This window comes from Oenanthe melanoleuca, chromosome Z (assembly GCF_029582105.1).
Source record: "Oenanthe melanoleuca isolate GR-GAL-2019-014 chromosome Z, OMel1.0, whole genome shotgun sequence".
NCBI classification, from domain to species: domain Eukaryota; kingdom Metazoa; phylum Chordata; class Aves; order Passeriformes; family Muscicapidae; genus Oenanthe; species Oenanthe melanoleuca.
This window is the reverse complement of record NC_079362.1, coordinates 37,982,625-38,007,167: the sequence shown is the minus strand read 5'-3', so window position 1 is coordinate 38,007,167 and position 24,543 is coordinate 37,982,625. Positions and strand designations below refer to the sequence as shown.

The 24,543-nt window shown below is 37.7% G+C and overlaps 1 protein-coding gene across 1 annotated transcript in view; it reads left to right on the top strand.

The window, feature by feature from the left end:
- The window catches only part of LRRC2 (leucine rich repeat containing 2), an 81,273-nt gene that overhangs the window by 14,023 nt on the left and 42,707 nt on the right, over positions 1–24,543 (top strand). The window contains 2 exon segments of the mRNA XM_056513638.1: positions 10,007–10,217; positions 23,959–24,124. Of these exon segments, the coding sequence (XP_056369613.1) occupies positions 10,007–10,217; positions 23,959–24,124 (377 nt within the window).

Sequence of the window (24,543 nt, the reverse complement as noted above, 5' to 3'; positions counted from 1 at the left end):
CCATTGTCTAAATTCATTCTCTTATCTTCCTGTACCACTATAGGAAATTTAAGATATAATGCACAGGAATAAAAGCTCCCAGGCACACTTGTTGGATGTGCAAAGGATTTTTGTTATCTTCCTTTGAATTGCAATTTGCATATTGTATTTTGAATAGCTGTGTGTCTTCATGCAGTCAGATTGCCTTCCAGTTAGTTCTATTCGTAAAGCTCCTGGAAAAAAAGGAGGAAATACATTAGACTTTGTCTCCTGAATATGAATGAACAGTGTTACACTCACTGAAACAAATGGCAAAGTTCATTTTTGTTCTCATGGTGCAGGCCTTATAGAATGTTCAAAGCTGATAGAGTAATGGTCAAAGTAATAAGAATATTAGCAATAAAGTGCCAAATTCAGTTAAAAGAAAATCCTTTTTGTTTTATGAGGTGTGCAGTGACCACTAGCATTTAGGTCCTAAATGTCAGCTCACAAGTTATTTCTTAAGTGCTTTTCAGTGGTCTCAAATGTTGGACCAAAAAAATTTGAGAAAACTTTACTTGTTATTAGCTTGAAAGTGCAAATAAAATTGGATTTCTAACTAAATAATAGAAATAATGTTTCTGTGTATAAATACATTTCATTATTTTATGGAGTTCTGCATTGACTAAGTTCAGGTATTATACTCAGGGATTAAAATTTTGCTATTGTCAGGTAGGTCCACTGACATCAATGCAAATTCATACTGTGCCACTGTACAAAAGTATTTTGGAAGCACTTTGATCCAAAATTATAATTCCCAGAAGACATTTAGAGATAGGACTTTCCTGAGATGAGGACTGCATACTGGCATTTATGTTTAAGGTTCTAGGTATTTACTTTGGCCAGAAGTCAGAGTGAATTCCTAAGTAGGGTTGAAAATAATAATTTCTCTGCAAATACAATCATGCAATAGAGTATGGAATCTGGCCTTTGGGGCTGCTTTGTTTTATCTTTTTTCTTTTTTTTTCTTTTTTTAACAAAACACATATTTTCTCAAAGAGGTTGTAATTTAGTAATGCCTTTGGGATTGTGCAGTTCCTTGATATGCTATATTACTATGTAAAATGACCTGATAATATACAGTGAAATGTAGTATGCATTATTTGAGGACAAAGTTCCCATTAACCTCTAGGGAACTTAGTTTGCCTTGGGGCAAGTAATTTAGTTCATGCAGCCTCATTAAACCTGTAAGACAGTTTTTGACTGAGGGTTTTCTTAAGATGAAAATCTCACAAATCAATGAAAAGCTTCAACTGCACATTAATTGGTGAGGTCTTGTAAAGATTTTTTTACGAGACAGATGTTTAAGCAACTGGCCAGTGGAAGCTGATTCTGGACAGCCAACTACTGAGAATACTGGCATTCTGAGATACTGGTATTAGATAAATTTTTGTGGATTTAATTCAGTTTGTTTTCTCTTTGGTTTTGTGGGACTATGAAACTATGGCAGTTTAAGGAACACATGTAAAAGAGCTACTGAATATAAAAGAAAAAGCAATGGAACAGTATTGGATAGGCTTATTTTCATTTTATGCCATGTTATTGATCCTGTCAGACAAGCCCATTTGAAATCTCCCATAGGATATGAACCACAAAATGTTACAAAAAGTGTGCACTGTCCTGAAATTTCCTATATGTTTATGAAAGTGCATATTATGGAAAGAAGTTTGTGTTTATAGCATTGTTTTATATTTCATCTTCTAGATCCTGGTAGTGGTGAATAGTCTTTTATTGTTATCCAAAATCCTGAATTTTTCAGATGACCTTAATCTAGTATGATGATTTTTTACATTGAGATCTCTTTCTTGTTTTCTTTTTCAGTCTTATTTCTCTTTTTCTTTTCTTTTTCTTTTTCTTTTTCTTTTTCTTTTTCTTTTTCTTTTTCTTTTTCTTTTCTTTTTCTTTTTCTTTTTCTTTTTCTTTTACTTTTTCTTTTTCTTTTTCTTTTTCTTTTTCTTTTTCTTTTTCTTTTTCTTTTTCTTTTTCTTTTTCTTTTTCTTTTTCTTTTTCTTTTTCTTTTTCTTTTTTTTTCTTTTCTTTTTCTTTTTCTTTTTCTTTTTCTTTTTCTTTTTCTTTTTCTTTTTCTTTTTCTTTCTTTTTCTTTTTCTTTTTCTTTTTCTTTTTCTTTTTCTTTTTCTTTCTTTTTCTTTTTCTTTTTCTTTTTCTTTTTCTTTCTTTTTCTTTTTCTTTTTCTTTTTCTTTTTCTTTTTCTTTTTCTTTTTCTTTTTCTTTTTCTTTTTCTTTTTCTTTTTCTTTTTTTTTCTTTTCTTTTTCTTTTTCTTTCTTTTTCTTTTTCTTTTTCTTTTTCTTTTTCTTTTTCTTTTTCTTTTTCTTTTTCTTTTTCTTTTTCTTTTTCTTTTTCTTTTTCTTTTTCTTTTTCTTTTTCTTTTTCTTTTTCTTTTTCTTTTTCTTTTTCTTTTTCTTTCTTTCTTTTTTTTTTTTTTTTAAGGGAATAAGAGAGAAAGTTTACAGTTAGATTTTTTTTTTGAGGGATTGCAACATGTTTGTTATTTGTGTGAAAAGCAGGTAAGATAAATCTGAAGGCAAACAAATTAAGCATTCAAGTGAGGAAATGCCAGAGCTGTTTGCCCAGATTAGCTATCTAAATCTTTGCTGCGAAATGGCACAGCCTCCTCTGTCCACCAACACATATGCAGCAAAAATAAAAGTTTGTTCAGCTACCTCTTCAAGTGTCTCTTTTATAAAAATTTGTTCTCAAAGTCTGGCTAATGAAAAATGCATGTTTTATTTTCTGAGTTATATACTCCCTGAATATGCAGGAAAACTACAATTTGCAGGCAGACTTTTTTTTCTCTGAGAGGTCACATGTTTGTTTAATAAAAAAGATTTGTCTCTATCTCTCTGCCAAACTTCAGTGTTATAACTCTATTTGTACCTGAACTAAGGTTTTATTTGTTATGTTTATCTTTATTCTCCTACTCAATACTCAATGCAGAACTTTTCCCAAGCTAGTCAAAAACTGAAGCTTTGGCCCCAAACACAAATTATAGTCAACGGTTTTGGTTTAGATCTGCAGCACTAATAAATATATTAAGTTATTTGCCTTTGTTTGCAGGCAGTTGTGCATACAGACCATGCATCTAAAGAAATGCAAAGAAGTGCATTGTAAGGTAAAAGCCAAGGTTCAGCCACAAGCCTTTAAAATGCATGGAAGAGCCTGGCAGTGACACTGAAATTGAATCAATCCAATTGAATTTGAAGCAAATGTTACTCATCCATCAGGAATATTATTCTGGGCTGAGCTCCAGTTTTACTGAGATGCTTCTCTAAAAATTCTATAGGATTATTTAATGATCCTGCATGGGTAGTGATTTTGATTTAAACATTGCTCAGGAGTTCTAAACTGTGTCACCATGTAGTGTCCCAGTCAATTCTTGTGTCCTGGTTTAGAGGGAGAAGTGCCATCTGACAAAACTTCCTTTCCTTACCTAGGAATCATAGCTTTTCCCCAAAATCCTCTAATCAGACATTGGACAGAAGTACCTGCAGAAGGAAGAGCAATTGGAAGAAACCCAGTTACTCCTCATTGTTTCAATGCATACTTCTTTTCCAAGCTCCTTTGAAAGGTCCAATCACTGAGTTTATTGTAGAGCAACTGTTTGCATCAGGTTGATTAGATTCATAATTTTGTTGCAGAGAAAAAAAATTTCAAACAGGGAACTCCCATGTCCTTGAAAAGAACTCTTATTCTTATTCTTATTCTTATTCTTATTCTTATTCTTATTCTTATTCTTATTCTTAATAATAATGATAATAATGATAATAATGATAATAATGATAATGATAATGATAATGATAATGATAATGATAATGATAATAATAATAATAATAAGAATAATAATAATAAATAATGCTGTGAATCTTTTTTCTGAAGGTATACTCCAGTAGTGAAGTAGTATTTGGGAAATGATTACCTAAGAAGGAATACAGCACTAACCAAAATGAAAATACTTGAATCTTCTATTTCTCTGCTGGTCTTGTTTCATAACTATATTGTTCTGGAAGCTTATTGTAAATAGGTAATATATTGGAAAATATATTGGAAAACTTGCCAGAGTAAAATTCCTCTATACCACTTACATCTGCCTATGAAATTTGACTTTTTTTTTTTTTTTTCTTGGACAGACAGCATGCAACCAGACTTTTTTACAATTAGTGGTACTATTTGAATGATTGCTATTTGAATGATTGAAGAGGAAATATTGTAATAGTTAGCTGAGTTGGAACCTTAGACCTCATTTGGGCCTTTTGTCCAAGAAAAATATTTTTTGTGTTCATACTGAGGTCAAATTAGGCCTGACTTAATTATCTTCAAATTTTTAATTGAAGAAAATAATTATTGTTTCTTTAATCTGACTTCAACTGTTTGATCAAGGCCTAGATGAAGATGAAAATATCTTATTGTTAAATACTATTAAAAAGACATGAACTTCAGGAGAGCTGTGGTTTTGTAACTTATCAGTTATATGTGGAAATGAGTTTCTGGAATATCATGAGTCTTTAAAGTGTCAAGACTGGAAATATAATTTCTCTAAAAGTATAGTAGTATTTAGAAGATAATTTTATTTGTGTGGATTTTTTTTTTCTTTTTGCCTCACTGGTTTAGATATTTTTCTTCTAGACCTCCTCCCTGAAGATTCATGTAATAGCCTCCAGATATGACAAACGTGGAGGAAATTCTGTCTAATTTGAGGATTGTCACCAAATGAAGACTTAAAAAGGTCTTTATTTTCATAATGATCCCTCAAAAAGTACCATCATCTCAATTTTTTGACAGTGACAGAGCAGAATGACAACCATGTAGCCAAATAGATCCCTTTGGTTTGATCTTAACTGAGCCTGCAAATTTACAGCTTTGTAATCTTCTCTTCATGATACTTATATCTGGCTTGATATAAGTTGTAGCTCCAGGCCAGTAAGGCTTATAATGACTAGTCTGGGTAGTACTCGAGGGTACAGCCAGGTGTTGTAAATTATTAGACCCTTTGCCCCTGGGAAATACAAAGTTTTCATACTGCGATATACTGTACAAAATTCTGCACTTTTGTTGCTCCATTATTAATTCACCTTCCATCTGTTCTAAATGTGCTTGTACACAATACTTGCATTCCTTAAAAACCTAACAGAGCACGTTACTGTAACTTAATATCTGAATGAAGAGGAAATTTGACACAGGATTTCTGTATCTGTGTGCAATATACCTGTTGAATTCCCTGGTAGGTTTAATTTTTAATCCCTGTCTTTCTTCTGAGGTTAATTATTTCACTGACTGATTTGCTTAACAGCTATTTTTGTTGTATGCCTTTTATTTTACTTGGCTAGCAATGACCTACCTCCTGAGTTTTGTGTTTTGTAATGTCATCAGAAGACTGTGAGAGGGCAGTTTGGTTTTTCAGCTTTAATGTAACTCCCTTAGCATTTTTGATACTCCTTGTTTTGAGATAGTAAAATTTTAGATCTGAGACCTCTACTCTAGTGTTCCTGGGATCTACCTGACAAAGACAGCCCTGATGACTAGTAATGCAGCTTACTTTTTATTGAGTTAGACTTTTTGACCTCTTTTTTCTGTTGTTTAAATTTTTAGCATTCTTAGAATTTATACTGTGAAGAATGAATCAGTCATTTTTGGGCTTGAAGGAAGAGCAATGAGTACAAAACCTGCCCATTTTATAGGCAACTTTTTTTCAGTGCACTGAATTATGCACTGAGTTAAATAGTTATTGCTTTGATAGAAAATGAAGGAATTCCACAGAAAGGAGAGGGGCAATAATGCAGAGTAAAGCTTCACAGTAGGGCAGAAAAGCTCTGTGTGGAGGACTGGAGCATGTGAGAAAGAGCAGTACAACAGTGGTAAATTTTGGAATATTTTGAAAAAAAGAATTCTAGGTATTTGGTTCTATAGTCCTTATGGCTTCTGCCTTTTAATTGTTCAGATAATTTTGTTCTCTTCCGTGAAATTCTGTTAACACCTTCCCCACACCACTTCACTTCCTAGCCATACAGAATTTTATAGCTATATAGATATAATCACTGGTAGACAGGTTTTGGATCAAAATATGAGGAGGTGGTTTGGGACTGTTTATTTTTCATAATATATGGTTTTTTTTTTTATAATATGTGAAAATATTGTTTTGTAGCTTTTTCTAGCAATCTCTTGCTTGCAATATCCATACTCTGCTGTGTTGGCAGTTTCTGGGGTACAAATGAGAGATTGAATAGCTAAGATCAACACTAAAAATTGAATTGGCTCATGTGCCAAAGAATTTGAAAGATTTTTGAACTGTCATGCCTTCTGATATGAAAAACTCTGTCATCTGAGCACTTCTAGACTGCAACTGATGGGGATACCCTTAGCAGGGCTGCTTAGTGAAATCAGGTGTTTGGATATCTCTCCCTCTGTAACAGATAATTTAGAAATATTAGCTACAGCTTGTTGACATATCACAGTGTGGGTAAAGGAGATGTATCTGCTTTAATCTATTTTTTTGTCTTTGTCATATCAAATAAACTCAGACAAGGTTTGTGGAGGTATTGTGCATAGTTGGTGGACTCTTCCTTGACTGTACTAACAGCTTTAGTGCACACTAGGGACTCCCTGGGCTGAATGCTTTTCTGTCTCTCCAGTTTATTTTTTCTTAACTCACTTACATATCACAGCTTGCTGTGACATTAAACATTCCACAACGCAGTAGACACTGAGAAAAACTGGGAGCTTTATTTCAAATATATTTTAGCATTCTTACACGTCCCCTATAAATACTTCTAATATCAGGGATTATTCCAGATGTTGACTTGAGAAGTGCATTGTGATCTCTCTAATGAAAACTGAAGCCAAGAATGGATAACATTTCTGCAGCTCTCAATAACTTCTATAACTATTCCTTCATTGCTCCTTTAATATTTTGAGAAGTTATTGTTCCCATCATCTCTGTGAAGCATGACATGATAAGAATCCTTTTCCTACTCATTTGTATACCTGCAGTAACTTAATTCGCTTTTTTTGGTGTTTATCAGAGCTTGTGTTTCCTTCATTTGAGGATAAATACAATTTCATATTTTAAAAAAATATTTATGTAATTTTTGAAAAAAGGGATAAAGAGATCCTTACTGTCTTTTCATTGGAATGTACTTAGTCTGAGTTTGTGCTGTCTTCATATTGTCTGTCAACATTTTATCCAGCGAGCTACATTTTAATCATGCTCACTGTTAATTCACCTCCTAAAATATTTGTAGAAGGTGCTTTTCTGTATTTTATAAGGATGTTACTTAGGAATACATTGCAGTGATTATTACAGAAGGGATTTTCTGCAGTTCTCTTATGTTCCATGTGTAGCGTGCTGTGCCTTGAAACTCTTCTCTGGTGGTCCCTCAGGCTTGCTCCTCTGATAAATGGTTATATATATTTTCCAAAAGTGTAGAAAGTGCCTGCAGTGTGCCCCTGTGCTCTGTGTCTTTGCCATTGCTCTGCTCTCTGCTTTTGAGTCTCTCTAAATTTCTCTGAGTGCCACAATGTATACAACTCACTCAATACTTTTCTATCTAGGCATGTGGTTTTGCTCTCTAAAGACTTATTTTGATAACATTAAGTCAACTATGACTTTTAATCTGGGCTACTGTATTTGCATAAGAGTACTCTGCAATGCAGCTTCATACCTTGTTATAGGCATCCAAAAGCTATTTATTTCAACAAGATTTTGGGACGTGCTTCTTGTACCTAAGTTTTTGACTGATTTCTTGTATGATGCTTAATACCAGACATTCTGGTTTTAATCCTGGCAAATCTGGGGACCTTTTTGATGGAGCCATGGCTTTGCTGGATAGGAGCAAAGCAATTAACATCATCTATCTGGACTCAACACAAAGCGTTCAGTGCTGTCTCACATGACATGTTTGACTCTAAATAGGGGGTCATGGGTTTGATGGATGGACTGCCTGGTGGATAAAGACCTGGCTGGACGGTCACATGTCACATGCAAAGTGTTAGACAATAGATCCATGACCAAGTGGAAACCAGTGAGGAGTGGTGTCCCTCAGGAGTCAGGGGTGGGGCTGATGCTGCTCAGCACCTTTGCTTTGGTGACAGTGGGATTGAGGACACCCTCAGCAAGTTCACTGACAACACCAAGCTGTGTGCTGCAGTCATGCTGGAGGGAAGGGATGCCACCCAGAGGGACCTTGACAGGCCTGAGAGGTGGGTTTGTGCAAAATGCATGAAATTCAACAAAGTGAAATGCAAGGACCTACACCTGGGTTGAGGCGATCCCAGACACATCTACAGGCTGAGCACAGAACTGATTGAGAGCAGCCCTGAGGAGAAGGACTGGTGGATAACATTTGACAAAAACAAGAAACATGAGACAGCAATGTGTGTTCACAGCCCAGAAAGCAACTGTCTGCTGGGCTGTGTCAAAAGCTGGTCTAGGGAGGTGATTCTATCCCTCTGCTCTGCTCTTGTGAGACTCCACATCCAGCTCTGGTGCTCACAAAATAAAACCATTGAACTGTTTGAACAAGTCCAGAGGAGGCCATGAAGTTGATAAGAGGACTGGAGCATACCTCTTGTGAAGACAGGCTGAGAAAAGCCTGAGAAAGCTTGGGTGGTTCAGCCTGTAGAAGAGAAAGTTGCTTGGAGGTCTTATGGCATCCTTCCAGTATCTGAAAAAGGGCCACAAGGAAGCCAGAGAGAGTCTCTTTATCAGGAGCTGTATGGACAAGGGAAGATCACTTCAGACTGAAAGAGAAGATATTAGAAGAAATTAGATTAGCTATTACGAAGGAATTCTTAACTGTGAGGGCGATGAGGCACTGAAACAAGTTGCTCAGAGAAGCTGTGGATGCTCCATCCCTGAAAGTGTTCAAGGCTCATTTGTGGCTGAGGGGAGAAATTGAGCAACCTGGCCTTGTGGAACATGTCCCAGCCCATGGCAGTGGGATTGGAACTAGATGATCTGCAGCATCTCTTCCAACCCAAATAATCCCATGATTCTATGATTCTATTTCTTGTGACACTCTTTTTTACATCTTAGCATTGTAGAGAAGAATTCCATGATTAAGTGGTAATACATGTAAAGGTTTTGTTACTTCCTGTTTGAGCTTTATAAACTTGCATGTGTTTCTCTAGGACATGATGTATTTACTTCCTATGGGGGTACTTTATTCTGAACTTTGTGTCTTTCTTAAGCTCTTAGTTTTCTTTAATCCTTTAGATTCAGGTTTCTATCAGAGGATGGAGATGACATAAATGAGTCCTATGTACCACAGGATATAGAATTCAAAGTGTGATGTCAGATTTATGATACAAGGGGCTCTGCAGAGTCTTATTTTGGCGTAAGGAAGGCTTGCTTCTGTTATTCAAGAGGTTCTTTAATTGACTAAGCTGAAATAAATCTCTCCTAACTACAAGCATGAGCTTTTGAGAATGCTTAATTATGCCAAACTGAATTTGTACCTGAAGTTATATGAGAAAAAGCTTACCTTGGAAGTGATGTAAAAGTTGCACTGAAACTGAATCTGAAATCTGTTGGCACATGATAACTTTGACCTCGACTTCTAAGAAGATATTGGTGTAAAAATTAAAATAAATCATTATACTTGAACAAGGAAGGGAAGGGTAAAAAGACACTTCTTACCATTTTTTCTGCCATAGAAAATATTTTCATATATCACTAGGTATTTGATTTTCTTTATGCATATAACCTGTTCTGTGAGAATATATTTCCTATCCCAGCAAATTAAAGATCATAATTTTTGCTCTTTTCCATAACAGTTTGCTCAGTCTCCACTTTTCTGTTGTTCTCTGGGTGTCAATATATAGCTTTTTATATATATATATATATTTAAATAGGCAATACTTTGGATGAATAATTATATTTTGTTAAGTTCTTCTGCAAACGCAGATTAAGCTTTAGAACTTATCTGACATATTTTTTCAGCTGATTCACATAAACATTTTTTGACACTATTTCAGGATAAAACAGGAATGGAATTTGATACTAGAGTGCCGTAAGAAAGGTATTCCTCAATCAAAATACCTCAAGAATGGCTTTGTAGACATCAATGAGAAGAACCTGGAGACTCGTGAAAAGACTCCTCAGCTCAAGAAGAGTCATGCCTTGTCAGATGGAGTAAATAAGGAACAAAACAAGTTTATTTTTCAGCTTTCTGGAGAGCAGTGGACGGTAAATATAACAGAAAATATGTTTCTGTTGGCAAAGAGTTTGGGTGTCTTAGACTGTATCTTTTAACCTCCCTTTTCTTTTTATGGCAAATGCATATGAAATCGTTGCTTTCCCACAGTGTTAGAATTGACCAAAGTATTTTTACCTCAGCCTGAACTAGTGGTTTAGTTTTCAGGTATGTGTATTTTAAATTCTCTGCTGATATATGTAATTTATCTCTGAATAATTTTGGTGTGGGCAATAATATTGCAATAAGGTCTCTTTCTCTAACATTCTCCAATGGGTGAAGAGAGATGAATATAATATTTGTTGGCTTATTGCTGTCTTCTACTAATCAGAGATCTGTATTCTTGCTCTAATGTTGTGATCACACTTTCTCAAGCTCTGCTCAGTTTAAAACTGATATTAGCATCAATCCACAAGGGTCTAACTGAAAAAAGCACATTTCACTTGCAGATAAGTTTGATGTGAAATAGCAGTTTGCAGATAAGATGTGAGTAACTCCTGGCTTGAAATTGAGCAAGTAGTGAGTTAGAGTTGTTCAGAAACTTTCTGGAGTTGTAAAAGCTTTAACTGAAATATATTTGGAGAAACACTACTTTATTAATGATAATGTGAGATTAGAATTTTTAATTTCATGTAGTATTTTCATTCCAAAAAATATAAGTCAGAACATTGATAAAAAGCTAGAATTATTTTTTGAATGACCTGAAGTGAAACTTTAGCTTATATTTGATCTTGAATCTGATGATATTTTATTTTTCAGTTTTCTTTTTTTTTTTTTTTTTTTTCTTGCTTTAACTTTCCTCTAAATAAACATACAATATTTGAAATTTCAGGGATATATAAAACCCTGGTTCCCATTCAGCTCTACAGAGAGACTTTCTTGAAGTCAATGATACCTATCATTGATCTGGTAGGACTGATTGCTGAAGAGCTATCACAGCTCTTCATTCAAGAACTTAGGTTTTTGAAAATTATGTTTAAGATGCGTCGTCAAAACCTGCATACTTCTGGGCATTGTAAACCTTAGTTTAGAGGTACTTTAGAAAAATAAAAAGAGAGATTGCAGCTCCTTAGACATTGATATAGTAGTAACTGCAAATTAAACTTTTCTGTCGCTTATTATCTTTTGCCGAACCATTAAAATTTTGCTATGTCATTGTAAGCTAGGCTTTACCTTAGGAGGCAAAGTCAAACACACATTTTGTTCTGTTTTCCAGAATATTTAATTTTAATCTGATACTCTGAAAAATGCCATTTTAGAGAAATTGGTGTAATGCTGCACATATTATGCCACCTTGAGCAGCACATACCTAACCACCATGGGTTTTGATATTCTGGTCTCCTTTTATGACCAGGTGACACTCCTGGTGGATGTAGAAAGGCTGTGGATGTTGTGTCCCTGGATTTCAGCAAGGCCTTTGGCACTGTCTCCCACAGCACACTCCTGGAAAAGCTGCAGCCCATGGCTTGGACAGGAGCACTCTGTGCTGGGTTAGGAACTGGCTGGATGGCTGGGCCCAGAGAGTGGTGGTGAGCAGTGCTGCATCCAGCTGGGATCAGCACCAGTGCTGTCCCCCAGGGCTCTGTGCTGGGGCCAGTCCTGTTCAGTATTTTCATTGATGACATGGATGAGGGTATTGTGAATTTCATTAGTAAATTTGCAGACTACACTAAGCTGGGAGCATGTGTCGATCTATTGGAAGGTACAAGGGCTCTGCAGAGACCTGCAACGATTGGATGGATGGGCAGAGTCCAGTGGGATGAGGTTTAATAAATCCAAGTGCCAAGTCCTGCATTTTGGCCACAATAACCCCTGCAGTGCTACAGGCTGGGGATGGTGTGGCTGGACAGTGCCCAGGCAGAAAGGGACCTGGGGGTGCTGGTCAGAGCACTGACCATGAGCCAGCAGTGTGCCCTGGTGGCCAAGAAGGCCAGTGGAACCCTGGCCTGGATCAGGAATAGTGTGGCCAGCAGGAGCAGGGAGGTCATTCTTCCCTGTACTCAGCACTGGTGAGGTCACACCCTGAGTGCTGTGTCCAGTTCTGGCCCCTCAGTTTGGGAAGGACATTGAGACACTTGAATGTGTCCAGAGGAGGCAACGAGGCTGGTGAGGGGCTGGAACACAAACCCTGTGAGGAACAGCTGAGGGAGCTGGGACTGTTCATCCTGGAGAAAAGGGGACTCAGGGTGACCTTATCACTCTCTACAACTCCCTGAAAGGTGGCTGTGGTCAGGTAGTCAAGATCTCTTTCTCCAGGCGGCAAGTGACAGAATGAGAGGACACAATCTTAAGCTGTGCCAAGGGAAATATAGGTTGGATATCAGGAAAATGTTTTTTACAGAAAGAGTGATCAAGTACTGAAATTGTACTGGGAAGTTGGTGGAGTGTTTAAAAAAAGTTTCAGATTTGGCACTCAGTGCCATGGTTTAGTTGAGGTGGTGGGCTGGGTTGTACTCTATGATTATAAAGGTCTCTTCCAAACTTGTGATTCTGTGATTCTGTGTGGTTTTTTTTTGTCAGATGCTCAGTGTGTCCGTATCAAACAGACATCAAGTCTCATTGTCCAGCTCTAGCTTAGTTGAAGTGGGTTTCCTCTTTCAACAACAAACTGACAAAGTTCAGATGTGTGCAGACAAATCACAGCTGATATTTTTAGAGATCAAAATTGAAATGTTACTTTCTAACAGTTGTCTGTCTAACAATTATTTTAAAATTGTGAAAACTCATTTGACTAAGTTCTGAAAGAAGTGTATATCCACTCACTGCAAAAATTGTTTAAAGTTTTCATCTGTTATACAAATCATACCACTTATTTTGCTTTATAAAAGCTGAACCAAAGACAGAATCAGATACTGTAGTCTTTTCCTCTATTACTTTCTCACAAAAGGAAAGTATTCACATTTAAGAAAAAGGATTTTCAGACTATAAACTCAGTGCTGCACAATCTGGCAATTTGCACATGAGTAAAATCTGTGGACGTATGACAGTTTTCTCAGAGAAGTCTGTATGTTATGTAGCTGGGAGCTGTGGGTCAATTGTGGTTTAGGGGTTTTTTTAATGTTTTTTTTGCACACACAAATACATCTATGAGTTGAAAGTTTCAATGATTAAGCACTCAGGGACTAGGAGAAGTCAGAATTGGGATTACCTGTGCAGATTTATAGGCACATAACCAGCTGGATTTGCTGTTGACTGGCCACTTACCATTGGCAGCAGCAAACAGCAGAGCTCTGTAAAGTATCCATTTGGGGACGAGCTGCTGAATCTTCTATCTTCCCTTTAGCTGATAAGTATTTCTATTATGTTTCCCCTTTTCTCTCATCAATGAAGCAGTAATATGTCCTCCAGACAGTTGATAGCTAAATCTGAGTAGGTTGTTGGTGTGACTTAGAGGTTTAATTTTGAGAACAAGGCATGCTTCTGAGCTATACCATTTCTTTTTATGGATGCTAGGAACCTGTCTCGTAGAGGAGCAATCCCCATTATAGGGATGTGGCTTTAACGCGTCCTTGTTTTAGGTCTCAATGTCAGAGTGCCCTGGTTATCTAGATGGTAAAACCATAGTCTGGTTAGAAAGAAGCTTTTACTTTCTCTCCATATTCATATAGCATCTGCCTTACTGATTTATTGTTGAGTAGAAGGTTAAAAAGTGATCTTGTAAGATGCTCTATGATGGAGTCATAGCATTGTTTAGGCTGGAAAAGACCCTTAAGCTCATTGAGACAAACCATTAACCTAGCAGTTGAGGGATGTAGTCAATGCCTTTGGTCATGCTTTGCCATGAGGCTATCTAGTACCTGGAGAACGTGGTCTCTCCATATCTCTGAGGATACCTTTCCACAGCCAGAGTACTTGTGGATAGGTAATGATATTCACCCAGCTGCAAAAGCTTGGGATAGCTTGGGTAAATATTTTGAAAATAATCTGCATCATGCTTTTTTGAAAATAACATCAGACCTTCTTCTGAGAACCTTAGTAAAAGTGAAAATCAGAGCAGATAACATATTTTGAATCCCTAATAGGAATTCCTTCCTTCGAGACCTTGTGCCACTTTTTTCCCACCCCTCAAATATCATTGATATGATAATGCATTTTCATTAGGTGGAGACCCACTGTTCCTTGTGCTTGTAAAGTAATTATTTTAACACATCTGAGAAAAGATAAAGCTCTTTGACAGCAACAAAATAGTGAGGGGAAAAAAAGAGAAATAATTTTGTAATAATTAGCCTTTAACACTTTTTGGTTTATTTCTCCTTTTAGTGTTTGTGACTATGGGTCTCCTTAAAGGCATATATTTCTGTAAAGAAGATGAATAGAGTGAGTGATTTATGGATTTAAGGCCAAGGAATTATGACACAGTGTTAAAGTAGACAAGGGAGCAGTGCAGTTTGTGCTTTTAACAAAGCTGGAGTGACAGTGGGATCAGTGAAAAGAGACTGGAAATAAGAAGAATCAAGTACAAATCTTGCTTCTTTCTTAGAAGCAAGAATAACAGTCTTAAACATGACACAGCTAGCACTGGGTATGCCTTGAAAGGGATAAGTACAGAAATGAAAACTATTTTGATGCCAGGAAAACAAAAGAAGAAAATGTTAGATTGAATGGCACACTACAGTGTTCTGTGCAACTCACATGAAAGTAAAAAAATCACACAAAAAATACTAGGTTAGACAAGTAGGCACAAAGTAGTAGCTAAAGAAACTAGAACTTAATTTTACAGTGTATGAATTCTGAAAAAAATCTATTCTGTTTATGTAGATCCATATTTCCTTGTAGATCAACAGCCCTGGAAATAGAACTGGCCTTTGTGCTTGAAGAGCAAATACTCAGCAAGTCACTGAATCTGAAAGACATTTTGTAGCTTGGGTTCTAGTTTAGCCCTGCCTATTCTTGTAGTTTGCTTCAGCCTGTGGGCAGTGGTTGATAACTACACTTATGAGATAGTCCTACCTTTATCTGTCAAAGCTTTGTCTGGGGCTGCTTGACAACACCCTTAAGGTTCAGAGGTCCTTGTCTCCCTTTTACATACCAGATAAATATTTTAGGCTGTACATTAGGGAAAATTCTTCACAGAAAGAGTGTTTGGATACTGGAATGGGTTGCCCAGGGAGCTGGTGGAATCACTGTCCCTGGAGGAGTTGAAGAAAAGAATGGATGTGGCACTTGGTGCCATGGTTTGACAAGGTGGGGTTAGGTCATAGGCTGGACTAGATGATCTCCAAGTCTTTTCCGAACTAGTTAATTCTGTGGTTCTGTGGTTCTGTGGTTCTGTGACTCAAGTGTCTACCTCCCATGGGTGTGCTTTTCTGCCAGCTGGGGACAGTAATGAATTATATGCAGTATATGCAGTTAGGAAAGAAAAGAGCATACAATAAAAAATGGGCTGGTCTCTTAATCATAGAATGGCAATTTGATATTGTGAATTAAATCAGACAGGTTTTCTCTTCTCTTTTAATAAAAAAATGGGGAGAATCCAGCTGTATTGCCCAAGAAGTGAGTCTCCTAAATCTTCCTGTGTTTATAAAACACTTGGGACTTTAAAAGCATGAGAATGGTGTGTTGTACCACAAGTAATTTCAGGTTCCCAAGGTATGTTTCAGAAACATAAAAGTATTTATTTGAGAGTTTTACAGGCAAACACATTGTGAAAAAAAAAAAAAATAAAATATATGTATGGATTATGACCTTTGAATTGTGTGTTTGAATTAGATGCCTAGGAAAAGAAAAAAAAAGCAAAATTGATGCAACACTTGAGAACCTCTGTATACATAAACATGTATCTACTCAATTAAATTAGTTCTTCAGAGAAACAACCATTAGAACTAGAAACTGAGGCAAAATAATGCCATGAATATTCATACGAATTTTAAAATTAAATCACTTTAACTCTGTTTTTCCCCTCTGAGTGTTTACTTTCTGCTGTTAATTAATGAATGTTTATTCTCTAGTGAATCAGTGAATTTTAAATGTTTTCCACAAAATATTGAGGATAAACAAATTTTTTAACGTTGTGATATCAATATTGGCAGAGGAAGGCTGATGATGCTCCTCAAATACATAGTAGAACTGTTCTTGGCTATGCTGCTTTACCTGAGTAGAGAATTTGGATACATATCTACTTAAAAAAACTTTAATGTTAGATGTGCAAATAAGTGAGTGGTGGTAAAATTCTTTACTCACAAATCATTATTTTCTTGCATTTAATTTCCTCACAGAAAAAGGCAACAAACTGCTATATTTGTATTTATTCTCACAGTTTTATTGTCTGGCATAATATGTGTTTTCACTGAGAAAAGAAAAGAATCAGTGAGGTTTGAAAAGACATTTAAGGTCATTGAGTCCAGCCATTAATTAACATTAACATCTATGTTAATAGCCCACAGAGGAGGAGCATGGGGGCTCTCCTGCTCTGCCTGTTGGCATGGGCTTTGCCAGAAGTCCTCTTTCTCTCAAGAAGCAACAGGCACAAGTGAGGTTGGAAAATCATCCTGTTTTATTGACATGTCCACGACCCTGCTTCCTTGGGATCGTGGTGTCCCACCACAGATTTGCAAATGTTCATGGTTAAAAGGAATGAAAAAAACCAGAGGGTTCAAAAAAACTCACGAAGTTTCATCAGCAAATTACCTTTCCAATTCAATATTAAATTCCTCTGCCTAAATGAAGGTGCAAATGTGACCAAATCCTGTTACAAGAACACTCATTTTACTCTGTGTACCAATTTTATTAAGATATGGGTAAAAAAGAGTGAGTTTGGGAGGAGGGAGAGAGAGATACAGAGTTAGAGGGGATAGTACAAACAGAAAATAGCTACTAGATAGTGCTAGTTTAAACTATATGATGCAAACGTTATTAAGCCTTTCCTTACACCACCTTTTTACTTAAATTTTGATCATAGCCTTTGATCATATACTTCATCCATGGTGGTGATGTGGACATACCAAACAGAGGGAGAAAATAAGAATGAAGCAGAAGAGATAATGCAATAAATCATATATGAAACAATTGCCATGTCAATCATCAAGGAAATAAATCCAGTTAGCAACATCATTCCAAATTACAGTAGCCATGAGCCCTACCCTATGAGTTCTCATGATCAGAGTATAGACATCAACCAGCAGGTGGGCCTCCAACCATTAAATCACTCATTTGGCTTCATGGATTGAAACAATTCTGCAGCTTAACCAGCTAGCTCTTTCATCTTAGTTCATGCTTCTTTAATGGAAATAGAGGCATAATGAATGCTAATACAACATTCTGAGTTGTGTACAACTCATAATACATTTTGTTCTTTTAAGTAATTGATTTTGTAAAGCCTTTTTTGGTACTTGTTGGACTTGCAATTTTAGTTCTCCAGAGGCATATATTGTCCAATTGCTTGATACATGCATTTGCCATGTGATGTGGTCTGATAACTATATATGGTGTATCTTAAATCTCAAAGCTAATCTGAACCCTCAACAGCTCCTCATCTTGCAAATTCAGGCTCAAATACAGTCATCAAACATATTTAGGGAGGCAATGGGAGCAAATTAGTCTTTAACAGATAGTGGATATGAAGGATTTCACAAATACTGACTGTTGGATATGGGTCCAGTGCATCTTGGCTTCCAGGAACTGGGCCCAATGTCAAGCCATGGGGTGAAAAAGTCCCAAGTTAGGCCTATGGAGTGTGTGCTTGGGGGTGGTAACATCCCTGAGTGCTTTGTCATAAGGTACTATATTGGGATAGAAGTGCAGAGATAACTGGCTATGGGCAGAGATCCTCAGGTGGCCTTGCTCCTTTTTTATTTGTGGCACAGTTACTTGCTATAGTGAGGTTAATGTCTCAGCAGGGACACAAACATCATATCCCTTCCCAAGAATTTTTTTCTCTGAAGCAGGGCACAGTTTATCCTCTGGGGTCTTTAACCCTAAACCTCCAAGTTGCTCAATAATATAGTTTTGAATATGTCCCACTTTACCTGCATCTGGGCCCCCAATCAATATGTCATCAATATAGTGGTGGGTCCTTATCCCCTCGTCTACTGGAATTGTAGATAATTTTGGGCTAGGGTAAAATGTGTTAGCATGAAGGAGTCCTAGAATCCCTATTGTATTTGTATTTCATCTCTTCCATGTGAAAGCAAAACAACTCCAATGGCTCTCCTGAAATGGAACAATAACATACATATCTTTCATATTGGTGGTAGCTAAACTTGGATGAGCTTCCTGTATTATGGCAATTAACTTAGCAACGATAGGCACTGCTGCTGATAAGGGTGCAGTATTAGCATTTAATTTTCCATAATCCATGGTCAATACCATTTTCTGTTTGGCTTTTTTAGCTGGCCAAACAGAATAGTTAGAGAGCGAAGGGAAACAATTATCTCCTTTTTCTGCAAGTCTAATATCACATCAGAAATTCCTCCTGGACTTGACAGGAGGTACTTTTTATAGAGAGGTTTTCTTGCCCTGAAGGCATGTTTCTCACTTGCTGTGCAAATTTATCATCATGCACAGTCCATTCTTTCAGATGTCTCTGGAAGTGGGTTGGAAGCCTTTGGGGGTTTTGGGTGCCTTGATATCTCCCTACAGTCCAAGGCTGCATCTTGGCCTTCTGCCTGCACTTAGGTGGTACTGTGTTCTTCTCTCTGGAAGCTACAACAAGCATGTTTGTCCCGGAAAAGTGCTGCTCCACTTGGGCCTGCACAGCCTACTGTGTGGCAGTCTTCTCCAGCCACATCCTGTTCTTTCCCATGGCATGTTATTACCAAAGTTCCTCAGTTATTATCAACAGTTCTTGTCTTTTATTACCACAATACTTGTCTGGATCTGCAGCCATCCATGTGTTTATTGTTGTTTGAGACATACACATTAGCCCCTTGTCTTCTGGGATTTACAGGGTTCTGCACAGGCTTAGGGCCAGCTACCATCTCCAGAGATCCACCTGACGTGGCAGAGGGATGCTACAGCTCTGGCTGTCCTGTGATGCAGGGCTCCAGAAAATCCTGCACACACAAGTGCCCTCCCGAAGAGGGGGCCTGTTGTGTGGGGACAGCCGTAGGTGTGAACCTGCTTAGGATACACTCAGATGCCTTCCTGTTCCACAACCACTAACTCTTCCTCCAGTGATCTCTTTGGAGGCGATTCTTTCACTCACATCCCACATATCGTCAAGGTTGAAAAAACATTCTTCCTCCCAATCCATGTTTTCATCTGGGCAGGACAGCAGATCCAGGTCATAAGAAGGCCTGTTATGGACCCACCTCAGCAGACCCAATTTGGTGCTCCAGCTGTGTGCAGTTGACCGTCCCAGTGCATGGTAAGACCTTCTTCCTCGGTACTCCAATTTTTTTTGTGTGCTGTCCTCTTTCTGGGACATCTCTTGGTCTCTGTTATCTTCCCAGTCTTTCTCCCTCTTAGCCAAGATCTCTGCCTTGGTCACTGATGATGATAGGAATGCCCATGCTGCCAGTTCTTCTTGCTGCCCTCCCCATGAAGACACGGGATTCCATCTGGCTTGATGTGGAGGATCTGGGGATGACCAGCAGGGCCTGGGTGAATTGCAGCTTCCTGGATCTCTCTGTCTGCTGCTCTGGATGGTGCTGTCATCCTCATATCCATCATTTCAGCCACCCAGAGAGGTTCATTAAACAAAGTCAAAGCTGAGCCCATTTCTCTACTGCTTAAGGTTGGCTACTGAGGTGGGATACTCCATTGTTAAAGCCCCAGTACTCTGACCATTCCTGTTCTGTGAGGGGCAAGGGAGACTTCTCTTTTCTAGCACTCCAGCTTTCGTTTTCATTGTGCTCCACTTGAGACAGCTCTTGGGGGTTGTAGCATCTCAAGCATTCCGTCTCCTCTACCAAAACCTTCCTCCTGGTCTCTGGTACTTACTTGCAGGACTGCCCCTCTTCTGCCCCTGCCCCTTGCCTGCTGAGGGTGTGGGCTTCCAGAGGGCTTGGCAGGGAGCTGGGGGTGGGCAGCAGGGGCTGTGTGCACAGCTCCCTGGCTCTCCACCTCTGCTGCTCTCCCCTGCTTGATGAAGTCAGAAGCTGCTGCCTTGGCCATCTCTTGAGCTTCAGCGGTGAGAGGCACATAGCATTCCTCTGCCTGCAGCGCTGCCTATGGCTGCCTGTGCTCCCAGGCAGGAGGAGAAAGCTGAAGGGGAAGAGGAGGAGGAAGAGCTGTTGGTCTCATCTCCCCAGTCCTTCACGCTGTGCCTCTTTGGCAGCCTCTGCCACTGAGGCATCCAGGGGAGATGCTATCTCCTGAGGAAAGGCTCTCCTGGGATTGACACTCCGGGTCTTAGTGCTCCTCAAGTCACCTCAGGCTCAGGGCAGGGCCCTACATAACAGTGGTCTCTGGGCACCCTGCATCACTGAGGGCCCAGAAATGTGCTGCTGCAATGGGACCACACCCAGCACCCTTGTAACAGCGGGGTGGGATGCATGGAGCTGGCTGGGACAGGGTGGACCAGCTGGAAGCAGCCACTCCTGGCATAAGGCAGACCCTGCTCTTTGTCCACACAGAGGCTCCAGCTGCCCTAAGCCATCCCCTCCCACTCAGCCCCAGTGCTTGTGGCCCTGCTGAGCTCAGCCCAGCCTGCCTGCAGCTGCCGGGGTGCCACCAGCCTGGCAGCCAGCGGCTGGGCAGGGATGTCTGGATGCCAGAATCAGCTACTTGTTTTTAGAATTGCCTTGTTACAGTTTAGGGCTTGCCACCCACCAACCCTTTCTGTGCAGAGCTGTAAATTAGTCAAAGAACGCTTGTGTATGTGTCAGCCTTTTACACACTGGGTGGAAGACAACACATTTGTTTTGGGAGAACAGGGGGGACACGGGGGCAGTGCCAGTGCTGTGCAGGGGACCTGCAGCAGGGAGTGCCTGGAACAAGTTTCATTTTTTCTAAAGAGTGGGAGATTTGGGTCCAAAATTTTATTTTGGCCCATGACGGATTAAAGTATAGAGCTGGAAAAGAAACTGAATTTAAACTTCTTAGAGCTTTGATCATAGTTTTAGCTCAGGCTCAAGTCTAGCAGGTGAATTCTCTCCAAATTCGAAATATAATCAGCAGTGGTTGTATGTTTGTTATTTATTTCCTTTTCAAACTTTTTCTCTTCTAAAAATCAAACAAGTTTGAGGTATTGTTTTGCTGTTAAAGGCAAAAGACAGGCTATCCTGCAAGTGTCAGTCTTCATGCAGCAATTTATCAGCAGGCTGCCAGCTTTAGCATGGCAGCAGAAGATTACAAAAGAACACAAGAGAATCAGAGTAAAGCAAACATAAAGCTTGTGGAAGTTTCAGTTCCCATCCCTATCTAGTTTGTAATGAAGCAAAATATCACATCTGTTTATGTTTCTCCAATACAAATATAAATGCATTTTAAAATGGGAAATACCAAAAAAGCACATAGCAAAGAATTTGCATGCTTGCATTTGCAAAGTATAAATATGATCATATGATATAAAGAAATATTCACAAGAAAGAGAAGCAAGATGGTAGTTGGTAGAGGAACAGAATCTACTTCCATTCTTTTGAAGTCATGTCTAAATTTATTTCTGCTGCTGCAGAGGTATATCTTCCTGTGCTCTATATGTGCAGATATAAAGATTAAAAAAAATCTTATATATTAATAATAAACACACTTTTTTGTATTTTGGCTTAATTTTTCTGAAATGATGAATTAATTTGATCATTATCTGGTAGAGAGCCTTGTGTGCTGCACTGTTTCCAATGTATGAAGGAAATTTTGTGGAGTGCCCCCTTCAGTGTGGGGGAACAGCATGACTGTTGGCTTCAGAGGAGAAAGGGCTGTATTTGCCACCAGAGAGCTGGAGATTGTGTGTTGTGACAATAAAGTGCAAAAAACCACTAGGTCAATAAACCTGCACTTGGAGAAATAGAGTGGAAAAGAGTGTCTGTTAATAAAACACCTTTTCCCATCCAATATGGTTATTCATCTCTCTCTCTGAATTGTAGTTCTTCCCTACAGAGATATCTATGACACCCAGCTAAATACTGTCCTCTGTGTGCTGAATTTTCCGTTCTTTACAGGTAGGAAAGACAATACCAATTGAATTTGCTATTCTCATTTTATTTTGCTGCAGAAAAATGTGCAGCACTGAAGATGAGAAATAGTAACTAATTCCAGAAAGTTGGAGAGATTTCTCACTACCAGCCCTGAGGCATTTGAGGCATTTTAATTTTTAATTGTCATAAATTGGCAAATAGAGATGATGGATCACAATGCAGTACACACACACACCCCTAACCAGAAAGTGAATTAAGAAATTACACTATCTGCATCAAATATGGAAGGGAAGGTAGCAAGGCAGAACAACAATATATAGTTTTTATGTCTGCATGCATAAATTTGAAAAGAACTGAAATGAGAGGCAGTAACAATAAAAAAAAAAAAAAAAGGCTTCTGATCGACAGTCCAGTAAAATTACTGTTAGATATTTTAATTTAACTAAGAGTTAAGTAGCACCATTAGTAATCCAGGAATTCAGCATTAAACAAAAAAAAAATCAAATGCATCATTCTTAAAATTGTCTTGGGAGATCTATGAAATCTAGAAGAAAACAAAGGAGAGGGCAATATCCTTGTTATAAAAACAGTAATTCCTACTGTGTCATATTCTTCACACAAAGAAACAAATCTAAAATTTATAAAAGAATCAAAGGCTGATACTTTCACATCTCTTCTTACAGAACAATGTTAGTGGTAGAACCTCTTCCAGATTATTTATTCCACATGTTACCAGTGCACAGTGTTATAAAACCTAGGACAGACTGGTAAATTATGCAATGCATAAAGAAAGTGGAGTTTAAATCATCTGACCTTCCACTTTTGGAATTGATTTCTGTCTGCTTCAGGTTCAAAGAATTTGGTGACATAATTCAAACAAAGACTTGTACATCTGAGTACCAATTAATTAAAGCAATTTTGTAAGAATCAAAGGCTTTATAAATTTAAATTTCATTCATGTATTGAAGACTTTCGATAAATAGAATAATCTGAAAATTACTCAGAAATTAAAGGAAATTTCAAAATTTCTGGAATTTCTAAAACAAAGGATTCTGCATGACTAAATAAAAAATTGCTTTCAAATATGGACTGATTTAAAAATAATTTTTAAAAAATTTAATTTTTTTTTTTTTTTCATTCTAAGGATTTCCTTAGAAATCCTCTAAATTTTTTTAACATTGCTGCAACATCTTAGGAAGTTAAGCCAAGTGATATATGTGTGTAGTATCTGAAATGGTTTATGCTTCCTCTTGGAAAACAAGTTTTGAGACATTGGCAGGTATTCAGAACAAAATCACATCTTGTTTTTTTTTCTTTTCTTTTTTAGCAAACCCTGTGTAGATATTCTTTATGCATTCTTCTGTTCTGTGCTGCATTTTACTGCATCTTGATGTGTGAATTAAAGCACTGAAATGTATTTTAAAGAAATCCTCCATCTGGAAAAAGGAAATAATGTGTGAGACACCAAACAGATTGAGTTCTTTGGATAGATTTCTGTTTTAGAGCAAATAATTGCGTTAAGAGTTAAAAAAAAAATGAACATGTGATGAAGACAAGCTGCAATGCTCTTCAAAAGCAGACAGCTTCTGTAGGGCTTTGGCAAACGACAATTCTACCTCAAGATAATTAAGGCAAAGTGCATTTTTCTCCCTATTTGGAAACAGGGTAACAAAATTCTAACTTCATGCTTTCTATTTACCTGCTCTTATTTCATTGACAGGAACTCCCAGATTCCCTAAAAGAACAGATCTATCTGAAAGAATGGCATGTATACAACACATTGATACAAACCATTCCAGCCTACATTGCACTGTTTCAAGATCTGAGAGTACTGGAATTGTCAAAAAATCAAATCAACCATCTTCCATGCAGAGATTGGTGAGTTGGTCCAAGATACTCAGATATTTATACTCATACCATTTAATGCTATTGAAGGGAAATTAATATCCATGGATATTCTTGTTAATTTACTGATAATTGTCTTGTTTACACTGAACAGTCCCCGCTACATGTTTATATCTCTCTGGCTTTAATTATATTTGCTAAATTGTATTGAGAACCATTAATATAGTATGGGAAAAAGCACATTTTTGTTATCTGATTATAAGACAGCTATTGCTTGTATTCAAGTAGATGGAGAGTTATTTCTGAGAACAGGAGGTGTTTTATATTCCTTACAGATTAAGAAAAACAGAAGTATTACGGAATTTTAAGCCTTGAACAAGATGAATTGAAACATAAGATTGTGGGGAAAAGGAACCAAAAATAGAATTCTGCAATAAATACATATTTTAATTTTTTAAAG